General features: G+C 45.7%; 2 protein-coding genes across 2 annotated transcripts; one reads left to right on the forward strand and one right to left on the reverse strand.

Annotated features, from left to right (window-relative positions):
• Positions 1 to 7,572: 7,572 nt before the first annotated feature.
• Positions 7,573 to 10,685, reverse strand: DNAJC30 (DnaJ heat shock protein family (Hsp40) member C30). Its single transcript, XM_077294524.1, has one exon. It carries the CDS (start codon positions 10,589 to 10,591, stop codon positions 9,746 to 9,748), a length of 846 nt encoding a protein of 281 aa, XP_077150639.1. The 5' UTR covers positions 10,592 to 10,685; the 3' UTR covers positions 7,573 to 9,745.
• A 108-nt stretch (positions 10,686 to 10,793) lies between these two features.
• On the forward strand, positions 10,794 to 21,887 carry BUD23 (BUD23 rRNA methyltransferase and ribosome maturation factor). The gene is made up of 12 exons (XM_077294523.1): positions 10,794 to 11,035; positions 12,960 to 12,997; positions 13,134 to 13,229; positions 13,313 to 13,395; positions 13,481 to 13,577; positions 13,659 to 13,755; positions 16,384 to 16,434; positions 16,543 to 16,628; positions 16,701 to 16,746; positions 18,443 to 18,504; positions 19,600 to 19,689; positions 21,613 to 21,887. Exons 1-12 carry the CDS (start codon positions 10,988 to 10,990, stop codon positions 21,665 to 21,667), a joined length of 849 nt encoding a protein of 282 aa, XP_077150638.1. The 5' UTR covers positions 10,794 to 10,987; the 3' UTR covers positions 21,668 to 21,887.
• The last annotated feature ends 722 nt before the right edge of the window (positions 21,888 to 22,609 follow it).

Below are 22,609 nucleotides of genomic sequence, written 5' to 3' on the forward strand. Positions count from 1 at the left end.
AAGTGCTCACCACACATCTAGATAAGTTCCTTAAGGGGTCTAGTTTCCAAAATGGTGTCATTTGTGGGGGGTTTCCACTGTTTAGGCACATCAGGGGCTCTCTAAACGTGACATGGCGTCCGATCTCAATTCCAGCCAATTCTACATTGAAAAAGTAAAACGACACTCCTTCTCTTCCAAGCTCTGCGGTGCGCCCAAACAGTGGTTTACCCCCACATATGGGGTATCGACGTACTCAGGAGAAATTGCACAACAACTTTTGTGGTATAATTTCTCCTGTTACCCTTGTGAAAATAAGAATTTGTGGGCGAAAAAATCATTTTTGTGAAAACATGCGATTTTTTTATTTTCACGGCTCTATGTTATAAACTTCTGTGAAGCACTTGGGGGTTCAAAGTGCTCACCACACATCTAGATAAGTTCCTTAAGGGGTCTAGTTTCCAAAATGGTGTCACTTGTGGGGGGTTTCCACTGTTTAGGCACATTAGGGGCTCTCCAAACGCGACATGGCGTCCGATCTCAATTCCAGCCAATTCTGCATTGAAACAGTCAAACGGCGCTCCTTCACTTCCAAGCTCTGCGGTGCGCCCAAACAGTGGTTTACCTCCACATATGGGGTATCGGCGTACTCAGGAGAAATTGCACAACAAAATTTGTGGTTAAACTTCTGTTTTTACACTTGTGAAAATTAAAAAAAATGGTTCTGAAGTAAAATGTTTGCAAAAAAAAGTTAAATGTTCATTTTTTTCTTCCACATTGTTTCAGTTCCTGTGAAGTACGTAAAGGGTTAATAAACTTCTTGAATGTGGTTTTGAGCAGCTTGAGGGGTGCAGTTTTTAGAATGGTGTCACACTTGGTTATTTTCTATCATATAGACCCCTCAAAATGACTTCAAAGGTGATGTGGTCCCTAAAAAAAACATGGTGTTGTAAAAATGAGAAATTGCTGGTCAACTTTTAACCCTTATAACTCCCTAACAAAAAAAAATTTTGTTTCCAAAATTGTGCTGATGTAAAGTGGACATGTGGGAAATGTTATTTATTAACTATTTTTCGTGACATATCTCTCTGATTTAAGGGCATAAAAATACAAAGTTTGAAAATTGCAAAATTTTAAAAATTTTCGCCATATTTCCGTTTTTTTCATAAATAATCGCAAGTAATATCGAAGAAATGTTACCACTAACTTGAAGTACAATATGTCACGAAAAAACAATCTCAGAATCAGCGGGATCCGATAAAGCGTTCCAGAGTTATAACCTCATAAAGTGACAATGGTCAGAATTGTAAAAATTGGCTCGGTCATTAAGTACCAAATTGGCTCTGTCACTAAGGGGTTAAATGTCTCAAATGAGCAGTTGTAAGAGCCTTCAATCATGGAAAACACTTGTTCATTGGCTGATCACTCTGATCAATAGTTATATATAAGATATTCTCAGCTTGTTCGTTCTCATTCAGTGTGCATTGGCTCATGTAGAACGGACACAAACAAGCATTGATTGACTTGTAATTGTAGATCCACATTTTTCATAGATAAAATTCTACTCATGTAACCTTGCTTTTAAATTCCACAAAATGTTTTTGTTTATTTGGTTTGAAATTCAGATGCAGCTCCTGAAATACACCAGGTCCAGATAGTCTTGGCCGTATGTAGTCATCAGGTGTCACTCCAGGACAGGCCCCAGATCAGCTGCAGGTGACTCATGGGTTAAAGCGGGAAAGCAGAGCAGAGGGACAAAGAAAAAAGCGTAGTCAGAACGGTTTGAGGACTGGGCAGGCAGCACAGGTTCACAAAACAAAACCGGGTCAATAACAGGAGAGATAAGATGAAACACTAGACTGAAGACAGACAGGAAAAGGAACCTAAGTTCAGGCAGGGAACAGGAGGAGCACCCTAATATAGCCCTTTCTGGCAGAGGATAGGCTGGGGAAGACAAACCCTGCAGGACACAGAAGGGTTAACTTCCTGCAGGGTTTGGCCAGGTCTCACTGTCAACAGATGGAGACACCACAAATATGCAGCAGATTTGGAAGTGCTGCAGGAGGTAACTCAGGGCAGCGGCCAGCCATTGAGAGGAGCAGAGCAGAGCATGCAATGAGTAGCACAACACTGGGTACGCGTGCAAATTTTCACAGTGACCGTTAGCTAGTCAGCATCACTTCGCTGGTCAGAAGGTGATACTGATTCAGAAAAGTAACTCCTACAGGTTACTTAATGATTCATAGAGGTGTGTATTGGGGTTTCTCAGCCATTTACTCCAGCAAATCAATGAAGTAAAATTAACCCCTTCATGACCCAGCCTATTTTGACCTTAATGACCTGGCCATTTTTTGCAATTCTGACCAGTTTACCTTTATGAGGTAATAACTCAGGAACGCTTCAACGGATCCTAGCGATTCTGAGATTGCTTTTTCGTGACATATTGGGCTTCATATTAGTAGTAAATTTAGGTCAATAATTTTTGCGTTTATTTGTGAAAAAAATCGGAAATTTGGCGAAAATTTTGAAAATTTCGCAATTTTTGAATTTTGAATTATTTTGTTAAACCAGAGAGTTATGTGACACAAAATAGTTAATAAATAATATTTCCCACATGTCTACTTTACATCAGCACAATTTTGGAAACAAAATTTTTTTTGCTAGGAAGTTATAAGGGTTAAAATTTGACCAGCGATTTCTTATTTTTACAACAAAATTTACAAAACCATTTTTTTAGGGACCACCTCACATTTGAAGTTAGTTTGAGGGGTCTTTCTGGCTGAAAATAACCAAAAATGACACCATTCAAAAAACTGCACCCCTCAAGGTGCTCAAAATCACATTCAAGAAGTTTACTAACCCTTCAAGTGCTTCACAGCAGCAGAAGCAACATGGAAGGAAAAAATGAACATTTAACTTTTTAGTCACAAAAATGATCTTTTAGCAACAGTTTTTTTATTTCCCCAAGGGTAAAAGGAGAAACTGGACCCCAAAAGTTATTGTACAATTTGTCCTGAGTACACCGATACTTCATATGTGGGGGGGGGGGGGGGGGGGGAACAACTGTTTGGGTGCACGACAGGGCTTGGAAGGGAAGGAGCGCCATTTGACTTTTTGAATGAAAAATTGACTCCAATCTTTAGCGGACACCATGTCGCGTTTGGAGAGCCCCTGTGTGCCTAAACGTTGGATCTCCCCCACAAGTGACCCCATTTTGGAAACTAGACCCCCCCCAAGGAACTTATCTAGATGTATAGTGAGCACTTTGAACCCCCAGGTGCTTCACAAATTGATCCGTAAAAATTAAAAAGTACTTTTTTTTCACAAAAAAATTATTTTAGCCTCCATTTTTTCATTTTTATATGGGCAACAGGATAAAATGGATCTTAAAATTTGTTGGGCAATTTCTCCTGAGTACACCGATACCTCATATGTGGTCAGAAACTACTGTTTGGGTGCACGGCAAGACTCAGAAGGAAAGGAGCGCCATTTGACTTTTTGAATGAAAAATTAGCTCCAATCGTTAGCGGACACCATGTCGCATTTAGAGAGCCCCTGTGTGCCTAAACATTGGAGCTCCCCCACAAGTGACCCTATTTTGGAAACTAGACCTCCCAAGGAACTAATCTGGATGTGCAAGGAGCACTTTGAACCCCCAAGTGCTTCACAGAAGTTTATAACGCAGAGCCGTGAAAATAAAAAATCATCTTTCTTTCCTCAAAAATTATTTTTTAGCCCGCAATTTTTTATTTTCACAAGGGTATCAGGAGAAATTGGACCCCAAAAGTTGTTGTCCAGTTTGTCGTGAGTACGCTGATACCCCATATGTGGGGGTAAACCCCTGTTTGGGCACACGTCAGGGCTCGGAAGGGAAGTAGTGACGTTTTGAAATGCAGACTTTGATGGAATGGTCTGCGTGCGTCACGTTGCGTTTACAGAGTCCCTGAATGTGCCTAAACAGTAGAAACCCCCCACAAGTGACCCCATTTTGGAAACTAGACCCCCCAAAGAACTTATCTAGTTGTGTGGTGAGCACTTCGAACCCCCAAGTGCTTCACAGAAATTTATAGCGCAGAGCCGTGAAAATAAAAAATATTTTTTTTTTTCCCACAAAAATAAGTTTTTAGCCCCCATTTTTTTATTTTCCCAAGGGTAACAGGAGAAATTAGACCCCCAGAGTTGTTGTGCAATTTTTCCTGAGTACGCTGATAACCCATATGTTTGGGTAAACCACTGTTTGGGCACACGTTGGGGATCAGAAGGGAGGGAGCACCATTTGACTTTTTGAACGCAAGATTGGCTGAAAATCAATGGTGGCGCCTTGTCGCGTTTGGAGACCCCTGATGTGCCTAAACAGTGGAAACCCCTCAATTCTAACTCCAACACTAGCCCCAACACACCCCTAACCATAACCCTAACCACAAGCCTAACCCTAATCCCAACACACCCTGAACCCTAATCTTAACCCCAATTCCAACCCTAATCCTAAGGCTATGTGCCCACGTTGCGGATTTGTTTGAGGATTTTTCTGCAGTTTTTTGAAAAATCCGCAGGTAAAGCGCACTGCGTTTTACCTGCGGATTTACCACGGATTTCCAGTGTTTTTTGTGCAGATTTCACCTGCGGATTCCTATTGAGGAACAGGTGTAAAACGCTGCGGAATCCGCACAAAGAATGGAGTGCAGAAAATACAACGCAGCATTTCCACGTGGTATTTTCTGCACCATGGGCACAGCGGATTTGGTTTTCCACAGGTTTACATGGTACTGTAAACGTGATGGAAAACTGCTACAAATCCGCAGTGGCCAATCCGCTGCGGATCCGCAGACAAATCCGCACGAAGTGCACATAGCCTAATTCTAACCCTAGCCCTAACCCTAGTGGAAAAATAAAAGTAAATATTTTTTCTTTATCTTATTATTGTCCCTACCTATGGGGGTGATAAAGGGGGGGGATTTATTATTTTTTTTTTTTGATCGCTGTGATAGAACCTATCACAGTGATCAAAATGTACCTGGAACTAATCTGTCGGCCGGCAGATTCAGTGGGCACACTGTGCATGCGCCCGCCATTTTGGAAGATGGCGGTGCCCATGGAGCAGACGGACGGACACCGGGAGGTACACCGTAGGTCGGTAAGTATGAGGGGGGATGAATCGGACAGCGGAGGGAGCAGATAGGAGGACGGTGGGGAGTGGAGGACAGCAGATGACAGCCATGGCTGATGCTATTGTAGCATCGGCCATGGCTGGATTGTAATATTTCACCAATTTTCATTGGTGAAATATTACTATCACTGATTGAAAGTGAAACGTCACTTTCAACAGCCAATCAGAGCGATCGTAGCCATGGGGGGCGAAGCCACTCCTTCTGTGCTCAAGTACCACTCCCTCTGTCTCTGCAGGTCGGGTGAAATTACAGTTAACCCTTTCACCCGGCCTGCAGGAGCGCGATCCGACCATGACGCATATGCTGCGTCACAGGTCGGATTGGCACAAGTTTTCATGACGCATACGCTGCGTCAAAGGTCGGAAAGGGGTTAAAGTACCGTCAAGGCAATGATCATTATCCACAATAAAGGCACAGCATCGAGGTACTTGTGCCCTGGGTTAAGAACCTAGAGTAGCACTTCTTAAAGAGAACCTGTCAGCAGGATTGTGCACAGTAACCTACACAGTGGCAGGTCGGCGCCGTTATACTGACTGAAATGATACACTGGTTGATGAAATCCGTCTTGTGGTTGTTGTTTAATCTTTATTTTCAGCTTTTATTTAATGATATGCTCGTGCTCTGGGGCGGCCTGTGGGGGGGGGGGGGGGGGGCTTCTTGTGGTGCTCTGAGTAGCATGTTAACTGTATAATTAATGTGGTTGAGGTTATCCTGATATTCAAAATAAAAAAATCCATTTGAAAATGGCGCCCGCTGCACCTGCGCAGTAGCAGCTATTGGTGTATAGAGACGCGATCCGAGAGCTGCTATTGTTCAGGCGCTATCTTGCTAGAGGAAAAAAAAAAAATCCTCCTCCAAGGTGGTGCCGCCTGCAGAAAGTTTTATTTTTCCAGTATATACAATATTCATTATGTAAACTAGGGGGCAGGTCAGTGAGGGATCAGTCACCTGTCAGAAGCCAAACAGATGAATACCGTATGCAAGCAGAGCACCACATGAAGACCCCCCACAGGCCGCCCCGAGGCACGAGCATATTCATGGATTCAAACAAACAGGCGGTTTATTAAAAGTTCATAAACAAACAGCGATAAATTAAAACAGCCTCTTCCAGGTAAACAAAAGGAAAATAACCAGTCCATATACAGCATGGGCTCACCTGTTTAATCGTGAGTCTTTTCCTCTCCAACTCCAGCAGGGTCTGAGCAGCACATGCAATGTCTCCTCTCCTTGCAAAACACAGTGAGACAGTCCTAGCTGCCTTAAATCAGACAATCCAAGACCTGGACTGGAGGTAACTGAGCAGCGGATCCCACCCAGCTCTCTCAGCTGCTTGTAAAACCCGGACTCATTAACCCTTTCCGAAATCAGGCATAATAGTACAGCGATGTCGAACTCCCTCCCTTTGATGTAGGCTCCGGCGGTGAGCCCATATCTTTCCCGGGACATGTCAGCTGTTTTGAACAGCTGACATGTGCCCTCAATAGCCGCGGGTAGAATTTAACAATTAATACAATTATTACCAAAATCCCCAGAAGAAGCTGGATGCGAAACGTGCGTCGGTGTGAGGAGGGATGACGATTATTTCCCTAGGTCTGCATTCCACATCACTGCTGTGGTAATATGCATCATTTTAACCCTTTATATCGGTGCGCTATTATAGCCTTTATACCATAAATAATTTATACTGTGGAAGTATATCTGCATTTGCAATATGTCACTAGCCTTGATGTAAAGACCTTTTTCTCCATTAATATAGCCATATGCCTCACATGTAGTGGATTTTGGTAATGTATGCTACTACAGCCTTTACACTATAAGCAATAGATGCATTATGGATGTTTTTCACGTTTGCATTATGTCACTTGACTGGCTGTAAAGACTTTCTGCTACAAATATAGCCATGTGCTATTGATCTTACGTATAGTGGATTCTTGTCATGCAGCCCTGCGTCCCTCCTAGTGAGGGCGCTCTTGTTTTCTATTTTTAGCTTTTATACATACAATTTCTTGTTCTTTTAAAACTATTAATAAAGTATTGAGGTTTTTTTTCTGGATCTCTTCGTTCAGCATCCCTGTAGTGTTAGTCCTAATTTATGTGATTCCCTTTAAAATAGTTGTACTGTAAGCCATGTACAAGAGGTTCTAAAACCTAGGAAAAAGCTCCTGTAAAAATGAACATCTGCACACACAGACTTTAGAAGATCTGATACTAGATGACACCAGATCATGTTAATGGATACTTTAGGATCAAGTTTTCCCTGCACCTACATTAGTGGGCACAAGTAGCTTCTTTGGTCATCGTTGGGGCTAGAGAAGTTGGATCAGCCGGATTGGCCCCATTCAGGGAAGTGGCATTGTGTAACATTAATCTGTGAGCCAGGGCAGGTGAAATAAAGGCACCCAATGTAAAAATAAAGAAAACACAATTTTGGTCCTCTGTCACCTCTTTTATATATACAATCTGGACAATTACAATAAATATTATAAAGTGCGGTGGTCCTGTGCTCAGGAGTAAGGAAGGCACTGGTCTCATCATCACAGTCTTTTTCCTCTGACACAGATTCACGTTCCTTATAAGAATAGGCATTAAAGTAAAAGTGGCGACAAAGGCTTGTATCGCACGTCAGGATTATATAGCTTTTGTAAACATTCGTTGTCACGACACAATGTTACAGCACCATATATATGTGTCCACCTCTGTCCTTTGGCCAGATAAGAATCCCTTACATAAGGCCACGAGGCTGCGCAGCTACAGGTCTGTGATGACACTTCTTAGGGTTAAACGACGACCTAATCTTCACACAGAATAACGGACTTCGGGCATATTATACTACAAAGTTTAAAGACCGAGATTTCTGGCTGCAATGAAATGATCTCAATGTTTCCTTAACCTGCATGACAATTGCAGGTTACATCTTTCTCCACTGTCAGAAACCATTGCAGTACCACGACGGAGACTACAGGTCCCCTACGTTTAGGCTCAGGCAGACACTATACATGGAGCCATAATAAAGCTACTATACCAGTGCACCGAGCCTCTACACATTTCATATGCAGTTATTCTTCCCGTGAGTATCTCCAGACATGCCACCTTAGACCCCGTCTGATTCTCTGCTCACTGCGCTGACACCTGTGGGGCCTCAAATCTCAGAAAAACCGCAGCCAGCTGTTATGTTTGGCAGATGCTCTAGACAGAACTCTATAACCACCTGTTACACTTAGTAGCCAAAGTCTACGAGGGGCATTATTGTCATCAGATGGGGCTCTGCACATTCACTCACATGAAGGTACAATAGCTGCTTGTAGTAGGATACATTACTACATTTACTTCTACGTCTTCCCTCCTGCAATGCTCTGTAGCTACAGATGTAAAGGTGACCATAGACATCAGGAGTGTAGGCCAGGATAACCATCTAATGCGTATGGGGTGTCCTAACTATTCTCATGACATGTTCAGGGGAGATGAGAGCGTGTGTTTCATATTCACATGCACAATCTCTTGTCCTCACAGGAGGAAAGACCCTCTGACCACTCAGACAAAATAGGTTTTTTGACTGTCCAGGTGTAAGAGACGGAGGAGTGGAGGGACGGAGGGATAGCTGTCTCTTCCAAATACTCTATACACAAGCGCTCAGCTCAACCAAGCATTCATGCGTTTTCCATAACGACAGTGATCACTGCCAGACACCGTGAAAACTGCTCACCTTTCCTTAAAACAAAAAGACCATTAAAATTCCAATTGCCCAAACCTTGTGAGGGATTATAGGAAAACCCTTTACACGTTAGGTGGTCGCCTAGGCCCACTAAAAACAGTGGGTTTGGTTGTCTTTCATCTAATGTATATGGGGGTCTTTAGGGGTATGGGCAGTTTTCAGGAGGTTGTCCGCTATAACATTGATGACTTATCCTTAGGGTAGATCATCACTGTCTGATGGGTGGGGGTGTGACCCCCGGCACCAGCTGTTCTCAGCTACGGAGCTTCTCTGTCCACGGATCTTTCAGTGCCCGGCTGCGGCCAATATCAGTAGGGTGAGCAGCTCCATATCTAAGCTCTTCTGGCACCTAGGACAGCTGATCGGCAGGGGTGCAGGATGTTGCACTCCCACCGATTAGACATTGATAACCTATACTAAGGATAGACCTTCAAGGTTAAAGTAGTGGACAGATAGTTTATAAGGACATGTGGTTTACAGCAGCCACAGTTAAATACCCCCCAACATTCAGCAGCAGGTCTTAGAAGGATCATTACGTTATTAGTATAAAACCACATGTCCAGTGTTCTGCTGATTTCTGTTTGTAGGAATCCGAATAAATGTGTAGAGAAACCTACGAATTACACTTTGTGATACACTCAGATGTAACTTTTTTCTTAGGGGCATCCAAATATCAGCCATTTATAGTGCATCGATTATATGTATCCAACATCCGATTGGCTGATAACGGTAGCACCCAGTCCACCATTACCACCAGTAAGGTGGCCATGTAAGCGCAGTCACTCTCCAGATTAATGAATGGAAGAATCCCGCATTCATTGTCCGTCAGTCAGAGGAAGGTCCTGAGTGATGGGAGAACTATTCCCATAAGGTATAATTAACGGTCTCATCGCAGCGACAGGAGTAGGACAGTGGTAGACAATAATAGCAGCATTGCTGACAGCTCGGCCACCTTATTAATCCGGGTGGCCTTGGCCAGCTCCAGCTTCTTCTTCTCTAGGTGCTCCCGCCTGGCCTTCCAGAGCTGCTCGCGGGCCAGCTGCTCCCCGTAATGGGCCTGGTAGAAGGCATCAAAATCAAACATGGGCTTGGCGGGTGTAGTGGAGGAGGACGTGGAGGTCGCTCTCGGAGATCCAGCCTGCTTTCGGGAAGGGCTGACACTTTTCCCGCTGGGTTTATTTGCGGAGCGGACATCTTCCAGGCTCAGGAGGCCGCGGTCGTACTTCTTCCTCAGGCTGGCGCTGCCCAATATATAATAGGCCTCCATCACCAGCCCAAACTGCCGGGCGGCGTCCTCGTTGCCAGCATTGCGGTCAGGGTGGAAGCGGAAGGACTGCTTGTAGTAGGCGGTCTTGATCTGGGCCTGGGTGGCGTTCCCCGTCACGTCCAGTATGTCGTAGTAGGCCGTGCGGCTCTTATACAGCACAGACCCCCAATCCTGAGCCCTGTCGGGGCCATTTCTGTGGTTGTTACCTTGGTGATAGGATTTTCTTGGTCCAGTCCATTGAGAATAAACACAAACCGCCTGGCTGGGGTTCTGTTCCCTTCTGCTCCAGTCCCTGTGGGCTCCCGAGGGCCACAGTGTGTATAACCGTAGTCTATAGCTGGCCCCAGCAAAGGACTCACAGGAAAGGACAAACGACTGGCCATGCTTCCTGCCACACACAGTCCTCTCTTCCAGCAACAGTGGCCGCGCTTTACTCCGGAACAACCTCAGACTGACCTCAGCCATATTTACCGGAGCGAAGGCCGGTACAGTATCAGCCAATCACATGACGCGTTTCTAAGGCCGGCCCTGGCTGGGACTGAAACTGTAGCGGCTAATATAATTGGCTAGCTACTGTGCCAATCACCATTTATAGCCAATAGTGTTAATGGTCGGAAATAACCTAAAACGAGGCTTGAAATTTAGGTCCTGAAAACGAGTGGTGGATAGTGTGGCAGCCATTTTGTTGAAGACAAGTTCAGATTGCGGTAATAGAATGGCTCCATCTGAGGAGACTGAGGTAGTGTTCCCGTCGGCCTCTTGTGAGAAGAGATCAGGCAGCCTCAGTATGACGTAATTTGTGTGCGCCAGTTCTCACGTGTAGAGTCCGGCATCTACCAGAGAGCTAGAGCTGCGGAGATCATGGCGAAGAGTGTGAGGAGGCCGGAGCAGACCGGACCCGCAGAACTGGTAGGTGGAAGAACTGAGCTGCCATGTTGTGGTTATTTTGGATGGCGAGTGTGGCTGCAGACATTCTGCGGTGATGGCAGTGCTGCTATGTGTACACGTAGTCCCCTCCCCAAAGGCCTCACTGATAGCACATATGGCCGCCCTCAGCACACCCCTAAATGAAGGTATAGAACCCCTCACCACCGGTTTAGGGGGAGCACCACACTGATGGTGGCCGGTAGTGGGCAGACTCCATGTTAGTGCTGGGTTACTATGGGCTGCAGTGCTCCTTCCACTGGACAGTCGTAGTCAGCCAGTCTCCGTCAGCCCACCCCCTCTCGGCCAGTAGCCGCCCGCCACCCCCCCTCAGCCAGTCTCCGTCAGCCCACCCCCTCTCGGCCAGTAGCCGCCCGCCACCCCCCCTCAGCCAGTCTCCGGCAGCCCGCCCGCCCCATCTTGGCCAGTAGCTGCCCAACACCAACCCCCCCTCAGCCAGTCTCCGACAGCTCGCCCGCCCCCTCTCGGCCGGTAGCCGTCCGCCCGCCCCCTCTCGGCCGGTAGCCGTCCGCCCGCCCCCTCTCGGCCGGTAGCCGTCCGCCCGCCCCCTCTCGGCCGGTAGCCGTCCGCCCGCCCCCTCTCGGCCGGTAGCCGTCCGCCCGCCCCCTCTCGGCCGGTAGCCGCCCGCCCCCTCTCGGCCGGTAGCCGTCCGCCCGCCCCCTCTCGGCCGGTAGCCGTCCGCCCGCCCCCTCTCGGCCGGTAGCCGTCCGCCCGCCCCCTCTCGGCCGGTAGCCGTCCGCCCGCCCCCTCTCGGCCGGTAGCCGTCCGCCCGCCCCCTCTCGGCCGGTAGCCGTCCGCCCGCCCCCTCTCGGCCGGTAGCCGTCCGCCCGCCCCCTCTCGGCCGGTAGCCGTCCGCCCGCCCCCTCTCGGCCGGTAGCCGTCCGCCCGCCCCCTCTCGGCCGGTAGCCGTCCGCCCGCCCCCTCTCGGCCGGTAGCCGTCCGCCCGCCTCCCCCGCCCGGTAGCCGCCCGCCTCCCCCGCCCCTCTCGGCCGGTCTCCGGCAGCCCGCCTCCCCCGCCCAGTAGCCGCCCGCCCCCCCCGCCCAGTAGCCGCCCGCCCCTCTCGGCCAGTAGCCGCCCGCCCCTCTCGGCCAGTAGCCGCCCGCCCCTCTCGGCCAGTAGCCGCCCGCCCCTCTCGGCCAGTAGCCGCCCGCCCCTCTCGGCCAGTAGCCGCCCGCCCCTCTCGGCCAGTAGCCGCCCGCCCCTCTCGGCCAGTAGCCGCCCGCCCCTCTCGGCCAGTAGCCGCCCGCCCCTCTCGGCCAGTAGCCGCCCGCCCCTCTCGGCCAGTAGCCGCCCGCCCCTCTCGGCCAGTAGCCGCCCGCCCCTCTCGGCCAGTAGCCGCCCGCCCCTCTCGGCCAGTAGCCGCCCGCCCCTCTCGGCCAGTAGCCGCCCGCCCCTCTCGGCCAGTAGCCGCCCGCCCCTCTCGGCCAGTAGCCGCCCGCCTCCCCCCTCAGCCAGTCTCTGGCAGCCCGCCCCCCCCCCCCTCTCGGCCAGTTGCCGATTCCCCCCCCCCAAAAAAATCCCTCGGGATTAACTTGTGATATTACAGGAATAATTTTCGTGAACACAAGGAGCGTTATGAGGTAAATCATACATGAAGCAATCACCAAACAATATTCCTTCGTTGCTCATTTTGTGCTTGAAGCCGGCTTCCATCTTAATGAAAAATAAATTAATTTACCACAATCAACTTGATAAAGTCCAGAAAATGGCTTGGCTCCTCCAATAGACTGCAGTCGTGCAAGAAAGTCTCCATATTGCCCGGACTTAGTGGTTTGTTCTGATGCAGTAATCATTGGGTGTATAATGTAGAATTTCAGTTTGTGTATTCTGCTCTTGTCATATGGTTATTTCTTTTATTTAATACATTTATACTTTTCTCCCCTACAGTTCTACAATGAAGATGAAGCTCAAAAATACACACACAAGTAAGGACTGTTGCGCTTAGTTTGTCATCCCTCCGTCCTCCTGTCTGCCTGCCACCTCCTTACACCACTTGTCTGTGTGATTCCAATCCTTTCTCTGTGTATTGGTCTCCTGTAAACTTCTTCCTTTTCATTGTAGCTCCCGCATTATAGAAATTCAGTCCCAGATGTCTGAGCGGGCCGTGGAGCTCCTGTGCTTACCTGAGGATCAGCCTTGCTACCTCCTGGATGTCGGGTAGGCCAGGGTGTATGCCATATTGGGTATACCAAGGAGGCTCTTTATAGATGCGTCTTATTTTTTTTTTTTTCTTTTTGCAGGTGTGGTTCTGGTTTGAGTGGAGACTTCATATCTGAGCAGGGGCATCACTGGGTGGGCATCGACATCAGTACTGCCATGCTAGGTGACTTTAATTTCGATGATGACGCTGATCATTAGGTTGCACTCCTTTTCTTAGAAGTAATCCCTGCCTTTGTTACTTTCTCTAGATGTGGCATTAGAACGAGAAGTAGAGGGGGACTTGATCCTTGGGGATATGGGGCAAGGTATTCCCTTCCGACCTGGAACGTTTGATGGCTGCATCAGGTAATTCTGCAGCTTAGAGAAGCCAAAAAGGGTGTTTTTACTAGTTCTATTATATTTAGATTTTTTTTCTCTTCCTGCTAGTATCTCAGCTCTGCAATGGCTCTGTAATGCTGATAAGAAGACGCATAATCCTCCTCAGCGGCTCTTTCGCTTTTTCTCTACTCTTTACTCTGCTCTGGTGAGTGCATTTACTTGTCATTGTACTTCATTTATTTGGGGTAAGTTATTTATTGAATTGTATTAGATGTACAACTTCCAGTAGTGTGTTGGTGCAGAGTATGGCCGCAGTGGCAAATATACCCAGCAGTCAGACAATGCACTGCAGAATGTTGTATGATGCTATATAGTCTGCCGGACTGGCCGCGAGTCTATTCACCTGTAGTCCGTAGCCTGTCATACTGATTACAATGATGCCTCAGGTGAAGTAAATCGTTTTGAAGATTTTCTTTAATCTCTGAAGTTTGCTTGTACTCATATATCTTTGAATACCATCCAAAGAAAAAAAGTTGTTTGTATGTAGTCTTTAAAAAAATGTTTCTTAAACTTTATTGAAAATTAAACACTATAAAATGCATGGAATTTCAGCACAGAGATGCAGTGGAGGACCACCTGCTATATTTCTATAAAAATACAAATTATAAATAGATATAATCACTACTTCATAAATATTTGCATAGTGGAAAAAGTGCTTCCCTTATTTAAGCTAGTTACATAAATGATAATCAAATAGCAATAAGATAACTTGCATATTTTGCAGACTGATGTGGTGTGTGGTCCTGGTGTCTCGACGTACGTTTCACCCTTTTTGCTTCATCAGGGGGTGTATGGAAAGGAGCAAACAGGTGGGTATATATTGGGAATGTGTATCTTTAAGCAGGTGGTCCTCCATTGCATCTCTCTGTTGAAATTACTTGCATTTTATATTGTTTAATTTTCAATTAAGTTTAATAAACATTTTTTTTAAAGACTACATACACCTATCTATATTTTTTTTTTTATTTGGGTGGTATTCATAGCTTAGGTGTGTCTTCAATAATTATTTGCATATTCTCAATCTGTTATTAGTCATATATCTTTGTGTATCAGGCCTGTGGATAGGGTCTTCAGCTTTCTTCTGTCCCCGCTGCTGTATCTGGGAATCTTTCCTTCTTTTTTTATTTGAAATTTCCTGCCAGCGTTGTCCTAGCCACAGGCGGCACTTGTACATATGAAGCTCTTGGAAGTCACCAGGAAAATGGCTCCTGCGTATGCGTAGATTGCTCAGTGCTACCGGCGCCATTTTACTCTAGCCCACCATTAGTCACCATTTCCTGATATCGTCTCCTCCCTGTGTGTAATGGCCTGATCTAATGCCCTGCATTGCAAAGTATTAGATCAGCTGTCAGGGCAAGAAAGGCTGATGTCCCATGGAGGGACAAGGTAAAAAAAATAAAAGAAAAAAATTTAAGTGGTAATGTAATTATTTTTTTTTCTTTTCCACCCAATTTTATAAGGTTCTTCGACACACCCGTGGTGTGATTATGATCACTGCACCCCTAGATGATTTCACTGAGAGGTGTAGTTTGAAAAATGGAGTCTCTTATGAGTTCTGCTGTTCTGGCTCCTCAGGGGCTCTGCCAATGTGACATGGCATCCGCAAACCATAAAAGCAAAATCTGCACTATAATATGGCGCTCCTTCCCGTCTGAGCTTTGCTCTGTGCCTCAAAAGTAGTTTTTGACCACATATGGGGTATTGGCATACACAGGAGAAATTGCGCAACAAATTGTACCATTTTCCCCGGTTACCATTGTGAAAATGAAAACTTTGGGGCTAAAGCAACATTTTTGTGGGAAAATGTAACATTTCAAAGTTTTCTTAAAAATCTCTGATATTTTTGTAAAAAATATCGACCAAATTTACCATTACCATAAAGAACAACAAGTCACAAAAGAACAGTCTCGGAATCAGTGGGATCCGTTGAAGCATTCCAGAGTTATTACTACATAAAGTCACACTGGTCAAAATTTGATAATTTTTGGTGAAAACAAGCTGGGGGGTGAAGGTTAAAGGGTTAAATATCGGACATATCAGCCCAGCTTTGCCCGAGAAGCACTCCATTGGAATGAAGTAACCCCCAAAAAATCTGATCAAAAAATCCTATCAGATTGCACCTGTTCACAATTGTTTCAATCTGCCGTGACTGTTATATACCAACCAAAGAATACAGCACCCTCTGTATGCGCTAAGACACTGTGTGAAATTTCAACTTCTCCTCTCCTGGGCCAAAAGCCCAATGCGGGTAAGATCCTGCACTAATTTGATGGGACAAAAACTCAGTCAACTACCTCCAAATGTATATTCCAAAACCACAGATCAGAGATCTGACCAGCACCTTCTATCTGACTGAAGCCAACGTGAACAGGTGCAAGCTGCTGTGACCTATCGGAGTACAGCAGCACAATTAGTTAGGATCCCATCAAAGAAAGGTGCGCCTTGTTGTGGCTAGTGGGCTCACACAAATCATCTGTTTTGTGCACTATGTACCCTCATTTTCTGTGTATATTCTCTATGGCATTAATGTGCTTTATAGTTCATATATTCAGTGTTTGCACACACGTGTCCTGCTTCTGCTGCACTTTTCAATTGGGATGAAGCATCCACAATACGGGTCTGTTTAGCGAGCCAAGTTATGGACCAAAATACACCCTTTCATTGCTGACCTACATGTGTATGTGGGTAGTAACACTTTTTTGTGGTTTTATGGTATGAAGACGTTCTGGTCTCTATACGGACAGACTCCTAACCTGATTTTTGTTTCCTCCAGGCTCGGGGAGCTCGTGCAGTCCTACAGCTGTATCCTGAAAATGGAGAGCAGGTACGGCCATGTATTATTATTGTACTCTTCTATATATGTGTGGGGCATTATGTAAAGTTGCTGATTGTCTTTGCTGAATTTTTAGTTTTTTTATGCTGCTTTTTATAGCTAGAATTGGTAACGGCTCAGGCGATGCGAGCCGGATTTACTGGTGGCATGGTAGTGGACTATCCCAACAGCACCAAGGCTAAGAAGTAAGTTATATTTGACATATATGTTTGTTTCATCTCCTGCAATTGATATAATTAATATTATCTATTTTGTAGATTTTTCTTGTGCCTGTTTGTCGGTGTATCTGCAGTGTTGCCTAAGGTAAGCCCCTGCTGAGATCGCTGTGATACTTATTCTGCATTATTCTAGTAAATGTGGTGTTCACTATCTGGACAACCTCCTTTTGTAAATGTAGTATCCCCCCTTGTCACATAATCCCTGTACGTGAGGGGAGTATCTGTTATTGGTTCACATGACCTTGGCTAGGGTGCTCACGTGGCATAACGATCAGTGGCCGCTATTGGGCTGCTGCGCCCTTCCTTCTCTCTAACAAATGTCAGACAAGTGGAGGAAGTGAGAGCGCAGCAGCCGAATACTGGCCGCAGGGCAATACGTGGCTCGATAATGTCATGCGAATCCCGGCACCAAATCTTCTGCATAGATGTAGATTAGTGTGGCTCTTGGTTCATTAGTTTTCTCCGGAATTCTGGCATAAAACCTTTTGAATTCTTGCTTCATTTTTTTTTTTCACAACTCGTTATTGTTCGAAAAATTTGTGACTTTTGCCATTTTTACCCAAATTTTGGCCAGCTTCACAAACCTTTTAAAAAGTGTGCTAAGCGTAGCTGCATGAGACGGCCATCAAAGTTGTCATAATTTACGGCACAGAAAGTGGCGTAAATTAAAGCAGAAACATACTCCAGACTCGGGCTTTATTATATGTATTGCGGGGTATTGAGCAGCTGAAGAACGTGCCAAATTACCTCTGAGCTGGAAACACCAGTCTTGATAAATTGCAGCGTATGGACCCATTTTTTTTTTTTTTTTTCTTTCACTATTAACTACAAAAAAAAATATACTGCTAATAAGATTCAACTGGATGCTTATTTATATGGATACTGTTGCCTTCTATTGTAAAAAAAACAAAAACAAAGCAAAAACGGATGTGTGGATAGGTTTTTCTGTGACCAAACAGAAAATCTCATGCTAGGTTCATGTGGACGTATATTACTGAATTTAAAAAAAACTGTTGATTTTCTTGATCCCCCAAAAAGAATACTAAAGGTGAAATTTTTTTTTTTTTTGTGGTCTGCGGTAAAATAATAAATGCCTCATCTGTATGGCAAAAACTTACTGGGTACAACTCTGCCAGCATGCACCACTAGGGGGCGATTAATGCTCACAGTTTTTACACTGCACTCGATCATACACGCAAAGGATTTGGAGCTTTTTTCATGTGTTTGGATCTGTTTCATGTCAAAATGTGATGGTGATAGGTGGAGATTCACTTAAAGTATATGCTTATAATGTTACTAATAAAATCTAACAGTTTCTCTTTTGCTATGTAATCTGAGAAAATCTAACAGTTTCTCTTTTGCTATGTAATCTGAGAGAAGCATGATTTCAGTGATGTGTAATTTACTAGTTGTACTTTCAATGTAATCAGTGTTTTATCAGTAGGAGATTATGACTGCAGGACTAAGTGTCTCATGCCATGTAGTGTCCTGCTCTGTGTAACCCAGAAAGCTGCCAATAGTGATGTGGGAGGGGATATACCGGGCTCGGCATTCAGAGAACTGCTCTATCTACAGCAGAGAATACAGTGATTTTCTTGAAACTGCACCAAGCAGGCCAATAAGTGATACATCGCGGGAATCTGGCTCCCGCCCTTACATCATGCAGCTCTCTGATTATATAGCAAAACTCTGCTGACAGATTCCATATAAGTAAGAAATATATGTCTAATCTTGGGCGAATATAACTGAAGTGAATGTTAATATTTTCCTCTTTGTCATAGGGTCTGGGAGAAGGGTCAGCAGAACAGGGATCTAGACATCAGGCATCATTCACCAATGAGAGGTAATACGTGTGTGTATGTGGCACATATAGATAGACCTTTTTATTTTCACTATTGTATTAACAGCTTGTAGCAAAAAAACCTGTTCCCTCAGAAAAAGTCCAAGTAAAAAATGTGATTTATATGTAATATATTTAATGAAAATAAGTGTTCAGAAAGCAATGTATTCCCTTCAAGGCAATAAGAAATGCCCTAATCACATGAGGAACCCTGTGCTATGGCAGTCAGAGGTTGATCATCTGTTGGGAGACCACAGTGTAATGGCATGGAGTTGGTAAATGTAGAATTATTATGCTCCCAGTGGCTAATACTTTTATATGCAAATAATGGAATACAGAAGCACTGTGCAGGCGCTAAGGTGTCAACATTGCGGCTTGTGGGCGCTCATGAATCAGTCAATTTATCCACTAAGTGTAAGCATATTCTGTAGGGCAGTAATGCAGTCCAAATGGCCTACTGTCAATGGTTGGAGACATCTTGGCACTTAGAGTGCTGCTGTATTCCTTTCTTTGCACATTCTGCAGTTAGAGCAGCTTGCACCTGTTCATACATGCATTATCCTGTTCAGAGGTGCTGGTAGTTTTTTTTTTTTTTGTATTACTTTTATATGGGCAGTGAAGTTAGTTACTTTTGTGAGGTCGGCACAACATCATCTATAATCGCCTGTGTGTCCTTACCCTCAGTACCATGCAGCCATGTTGCAGAATTCTTCCTAATTTACAGCCATGCACACGTGTATCTGTAGTTTGGCTTATGGCAATATATTTGGCTGAGGATGCTTGAGAAGATTCCTATACCATCATCCGTGCACATCTTTCTGATATCATAAATGCCCCTTTCTATATCTACTATCTCCTGACTGACCTGTGAAAATGTTTGTGTCCATCATAAGTAATTACTAGGTAGCAGTGATATTGATGTGTCTGCCTGTACTTGCTGATAGGGGGTCTAGTCCCCTCGCAGCCCCCAGGGCAGACAAACAGCAAAAGAGGTTTCTCGTCGTGCCTGCTCCCAGGTGCCGGCACGTTTTCCTTCCTCTTACACTTATACGTTAATATAAATCTTTCCTAAATCAAAATCCACTTTATATAACGCAGGATGCGATTTAAAAATGTCCGAGGGAAATCGGTGAAGAAAAGCAGAGATTGGATACTGGAGAAAAAGGAACGGCGTAGACGACAGGGAAAGTAAGTGTGTGGGTGAATGTGCCCTGATCCGTCGGGGAGCGGTGTCGTTACACACAGTGGGCCACGATGACACGCAACAGTTGTAATCGAGGAACTGGGCAAAACCAATTTCTGGAAGATGTTGGACCCACAATCTGTGTATCCATCGCCTCACACCAAGCCCCCTGATTATTGGATCATGTGGTGACAGTGTATCTCTTGTGACTTTTTAGCGGGCCAATACCTGTTGTCTTCAGAGTTGGCGCACCCAGCTAGGGTATGTGCACACAATATGTATTTGCAGCAGCAATTTCTAAATAATTTCTGCATCTTGTGGCAGGAAAATTGCTGCAGTTTTTGTGACAAATTTGCCCAGAAAAATTTGTGACTAAACTACAACATGTGCTCAGGCCCTTAAAAGGATCTGCTCTTTCCAAATATGATGTACCGTATTTTCCGCTTTGTAAGACGCACTTTATTTCCCCCAAATTTGGGGGGGAAATGGGGGTGCATCTTACAAAGCAGATATACCGCTTACCGTTACAGGCTGGGATGAGGGGGTGTCCGCTGCCGCCCGCTGCTGCTGCCGCCCACCACCGCTGCTGCTGCCGCCCGCCGCCGCTGCCGCCCGCCACCGCTGTCGCCCGCCACCGCGGTTGTCCGCTGCTACTCCGGTGCTGCGGGGGCTCTGGCGACATTTTGTGAAAGACCAGAGCCCCCCGGCAGTTCGTCCATGCGTTCCTTCCTGTATGACTGACTCCGGGAAAATGGCCGCCGAAATCTCGGGAGATGAGATTTCAGCGCTGAGATCTCATCTCTCGAGATTCCGGCGGCCATTTTCCCGCAGTCAGTCACACAGGAATACATGGACGAACTGCCAGGGGGCTCTGGCCTTTCACAATATGTCGGCAGAGCCCCCGCAGCACCGGAAACAGCCCTGCAGCCCCGAAGCCCCCCTGCAGCACAGGAGCCCCCCCGCAGACCGCCTCATCCCAGCCTGCAGCACAGGAGCCCCCTGCAGACTGCCTCATCCCAGCCTGCAGCACAGGAGCCCCCCTGCAGACCCCCTCATCCCAGCCTGCTGCACAGGAGCCCCCCTGCAGACCCCCTCATCCCAGCCTGCTGCATAGGAGCCCCCCTGCAGACCTCCTCATCCCAGCCTGCAGCAATGCTCCACTCCTGCCTCCAGCAACGACCCTGGGACCCTGATCCACCACAGCCACAACCCCTGGTAAGTAATAAGACGCATGGATTATAAGACGCCCCACCAATTTATTAAAAAAAAGTTTTTTCCTATTTTTCTCCTCAAAATTTGGGGTGCGTCTTATAATCCGGAGCGTCTTACAAAGCGAAAAATACGGTACTTCAATGAGTCCAAATGGCCGTCCACAATCAGACCCAGTAGCCAATTGCAAAACATAAAGTCCTTCCTTTTTTATCTGCTATTTTAACTCTTGCACAGGTGAAACCGGTATGAATGAGGGCCATTCCTTTACTGACCAATAAAGGTAGACTCTCAAACTGCCCTCGTTTACAGATGAGGACAGATCTGTTCACACTAATGCCCCGGTGTACGTGTTCTCCTGTACGGACACAGCAAAGCCCTGTACCGCACAGTGTGTGACGTATACAACTAAGGATACAGCTGCATCCCTGGTACCTAGCAGAACTGATGCTGTTTTGTAGGCACCAAATGTTTCTTTGATTTACAATTTTCTTTGGTTCATTTTCTTAAATGATTTAAATCATTTTTATTTTTTACAGCAATCTTACTCTGAAGCAAAAAAAACCCCATTTGCACAGTATTGTATGTGAAAAGGAAACCTATTATATATTATAGTATTAGAAGGGGCCTGAGCTGTAGGCTTTGTACATTATGAATTATTGGCTGCTGCTATTTTTTGTTCACAGTGTGATTTTGTTTTGTTGTCTTTGTCCATGCAGGCAAGTTCGGGCAGACACAAAGTTCACAGGACGCAAGAGAAGACCTCAGTTTTAGCTTCAGCACAGACTTTTTTTTTTCTCCTGTTGGAGGCTTTGCAGTGCACTGGATACAATGGTATCTGATGGTGTTTCCTTATGATGTGGAGCTGGAGCTCCTCCCGCATTGTGGAGTCCAGACCCTGCCGCGCGTGCGATGCTGACTGAGGATGATATGTTTTGGATACTTCTCTACAAATCACGTTATGTCAAGATAAAACTATAGACAACTTCTGTAATATTAAGCTTTTTACTCTTAATCGTATCACAATATAGGCCACTCTCAGGGTGTCACTTACTGGTAGCTTTGTGGTACTGTAGGGATTGGACTCGTCTCCATGTAGCACCATTAAAAGTTTCTTCTGTGGAAGTTCGCAAATTTAAAGGGCTGTCTGAGAAGTAATCCAAAATGGCTGCTGTCATGTATTACAGGCTGCATCCTGTCCTAGGCACGTAGGAGAACAAGTTTCAGCTTGAAAAATGTGTTATACCTAGGATTGTTATATACCTATGCGACTGTTGAGTTTGTCAGATTTGTGGCTCTTCTGTGAATATTGGTCCATAATCAGATTGTGTAAATCTGGCTTTAGACCTGCAGCTGTATTTCCCGACTTTTTTATTCATATGCACGCTCAGGTCTTTTTAAAAGTCTCTCCAATCTGTGTATTGCAGCTCAGCTAACATGGTCTCCACGTCGGAGTCCATGCCGTGTTCTGTAATAATCCCCACTCGCCTCATTGGATCCCAGGTCCAAAAGACTTATCTTTCCTTGTATTACAATTGTTGCTGATTGAAAAAGTTCATGGTCTTCACCAGAATGTCAAAGGGGTTTGTACAAATAAAAGTGGAATTGGACATCACCTTAAAGCAGAGCAGTCAGCCCAACCAAACACCTGTGTGTCCCATTCCTCTGGGACATGTATGGCTACGGGCAGTGACCTTCCCCATGTCCCTGCATGAT

This window comes from Ranitomeya variabilis, chromosome 3 (assembly GCF_051348905.1).
Source record: "Ranitomeya variabilis isolate aRanVar5 chromosome 3, aRanVar5.hap1, whole genome shotgun sequence".
Lineage (NCBI taxonomy): Eukaryota > Metazoa > Chordata > Amphibia > Anura > Dendrobatidae > Ranitomeya > Ranitomeya variabilis.

Coding starts and splice junctions, on each gene's coding strand:
- BUD23 (XM_077294523.1), top strand. CDS start 10,988: ATGGCGAAGAGTGTGAGGAGGCCGGAGCAGACCGGACCCGCAGAACTG. Junction 11,036..12,959: donor AGACCGGACCCGCAGAACTG/GTAGGTGGAAGA, acceptor TCTCCCCTACAG/TTCTACAATGAAGATGAAGC. Junction 12,998..13,133: donor GCTCAAAAATACACACACAA/GTAAGGACTGTT, acceptor TTTTCATTGTAG/CTCCCGCATTATAGAAATTC.
- DNAJC30 (XM_077294524.1), bottom strand. CDS start 10,591: ATGGCTGAGGTCAGTCTGAGGTTGTTCCGGAGTAAAGCGCGGCCACTG.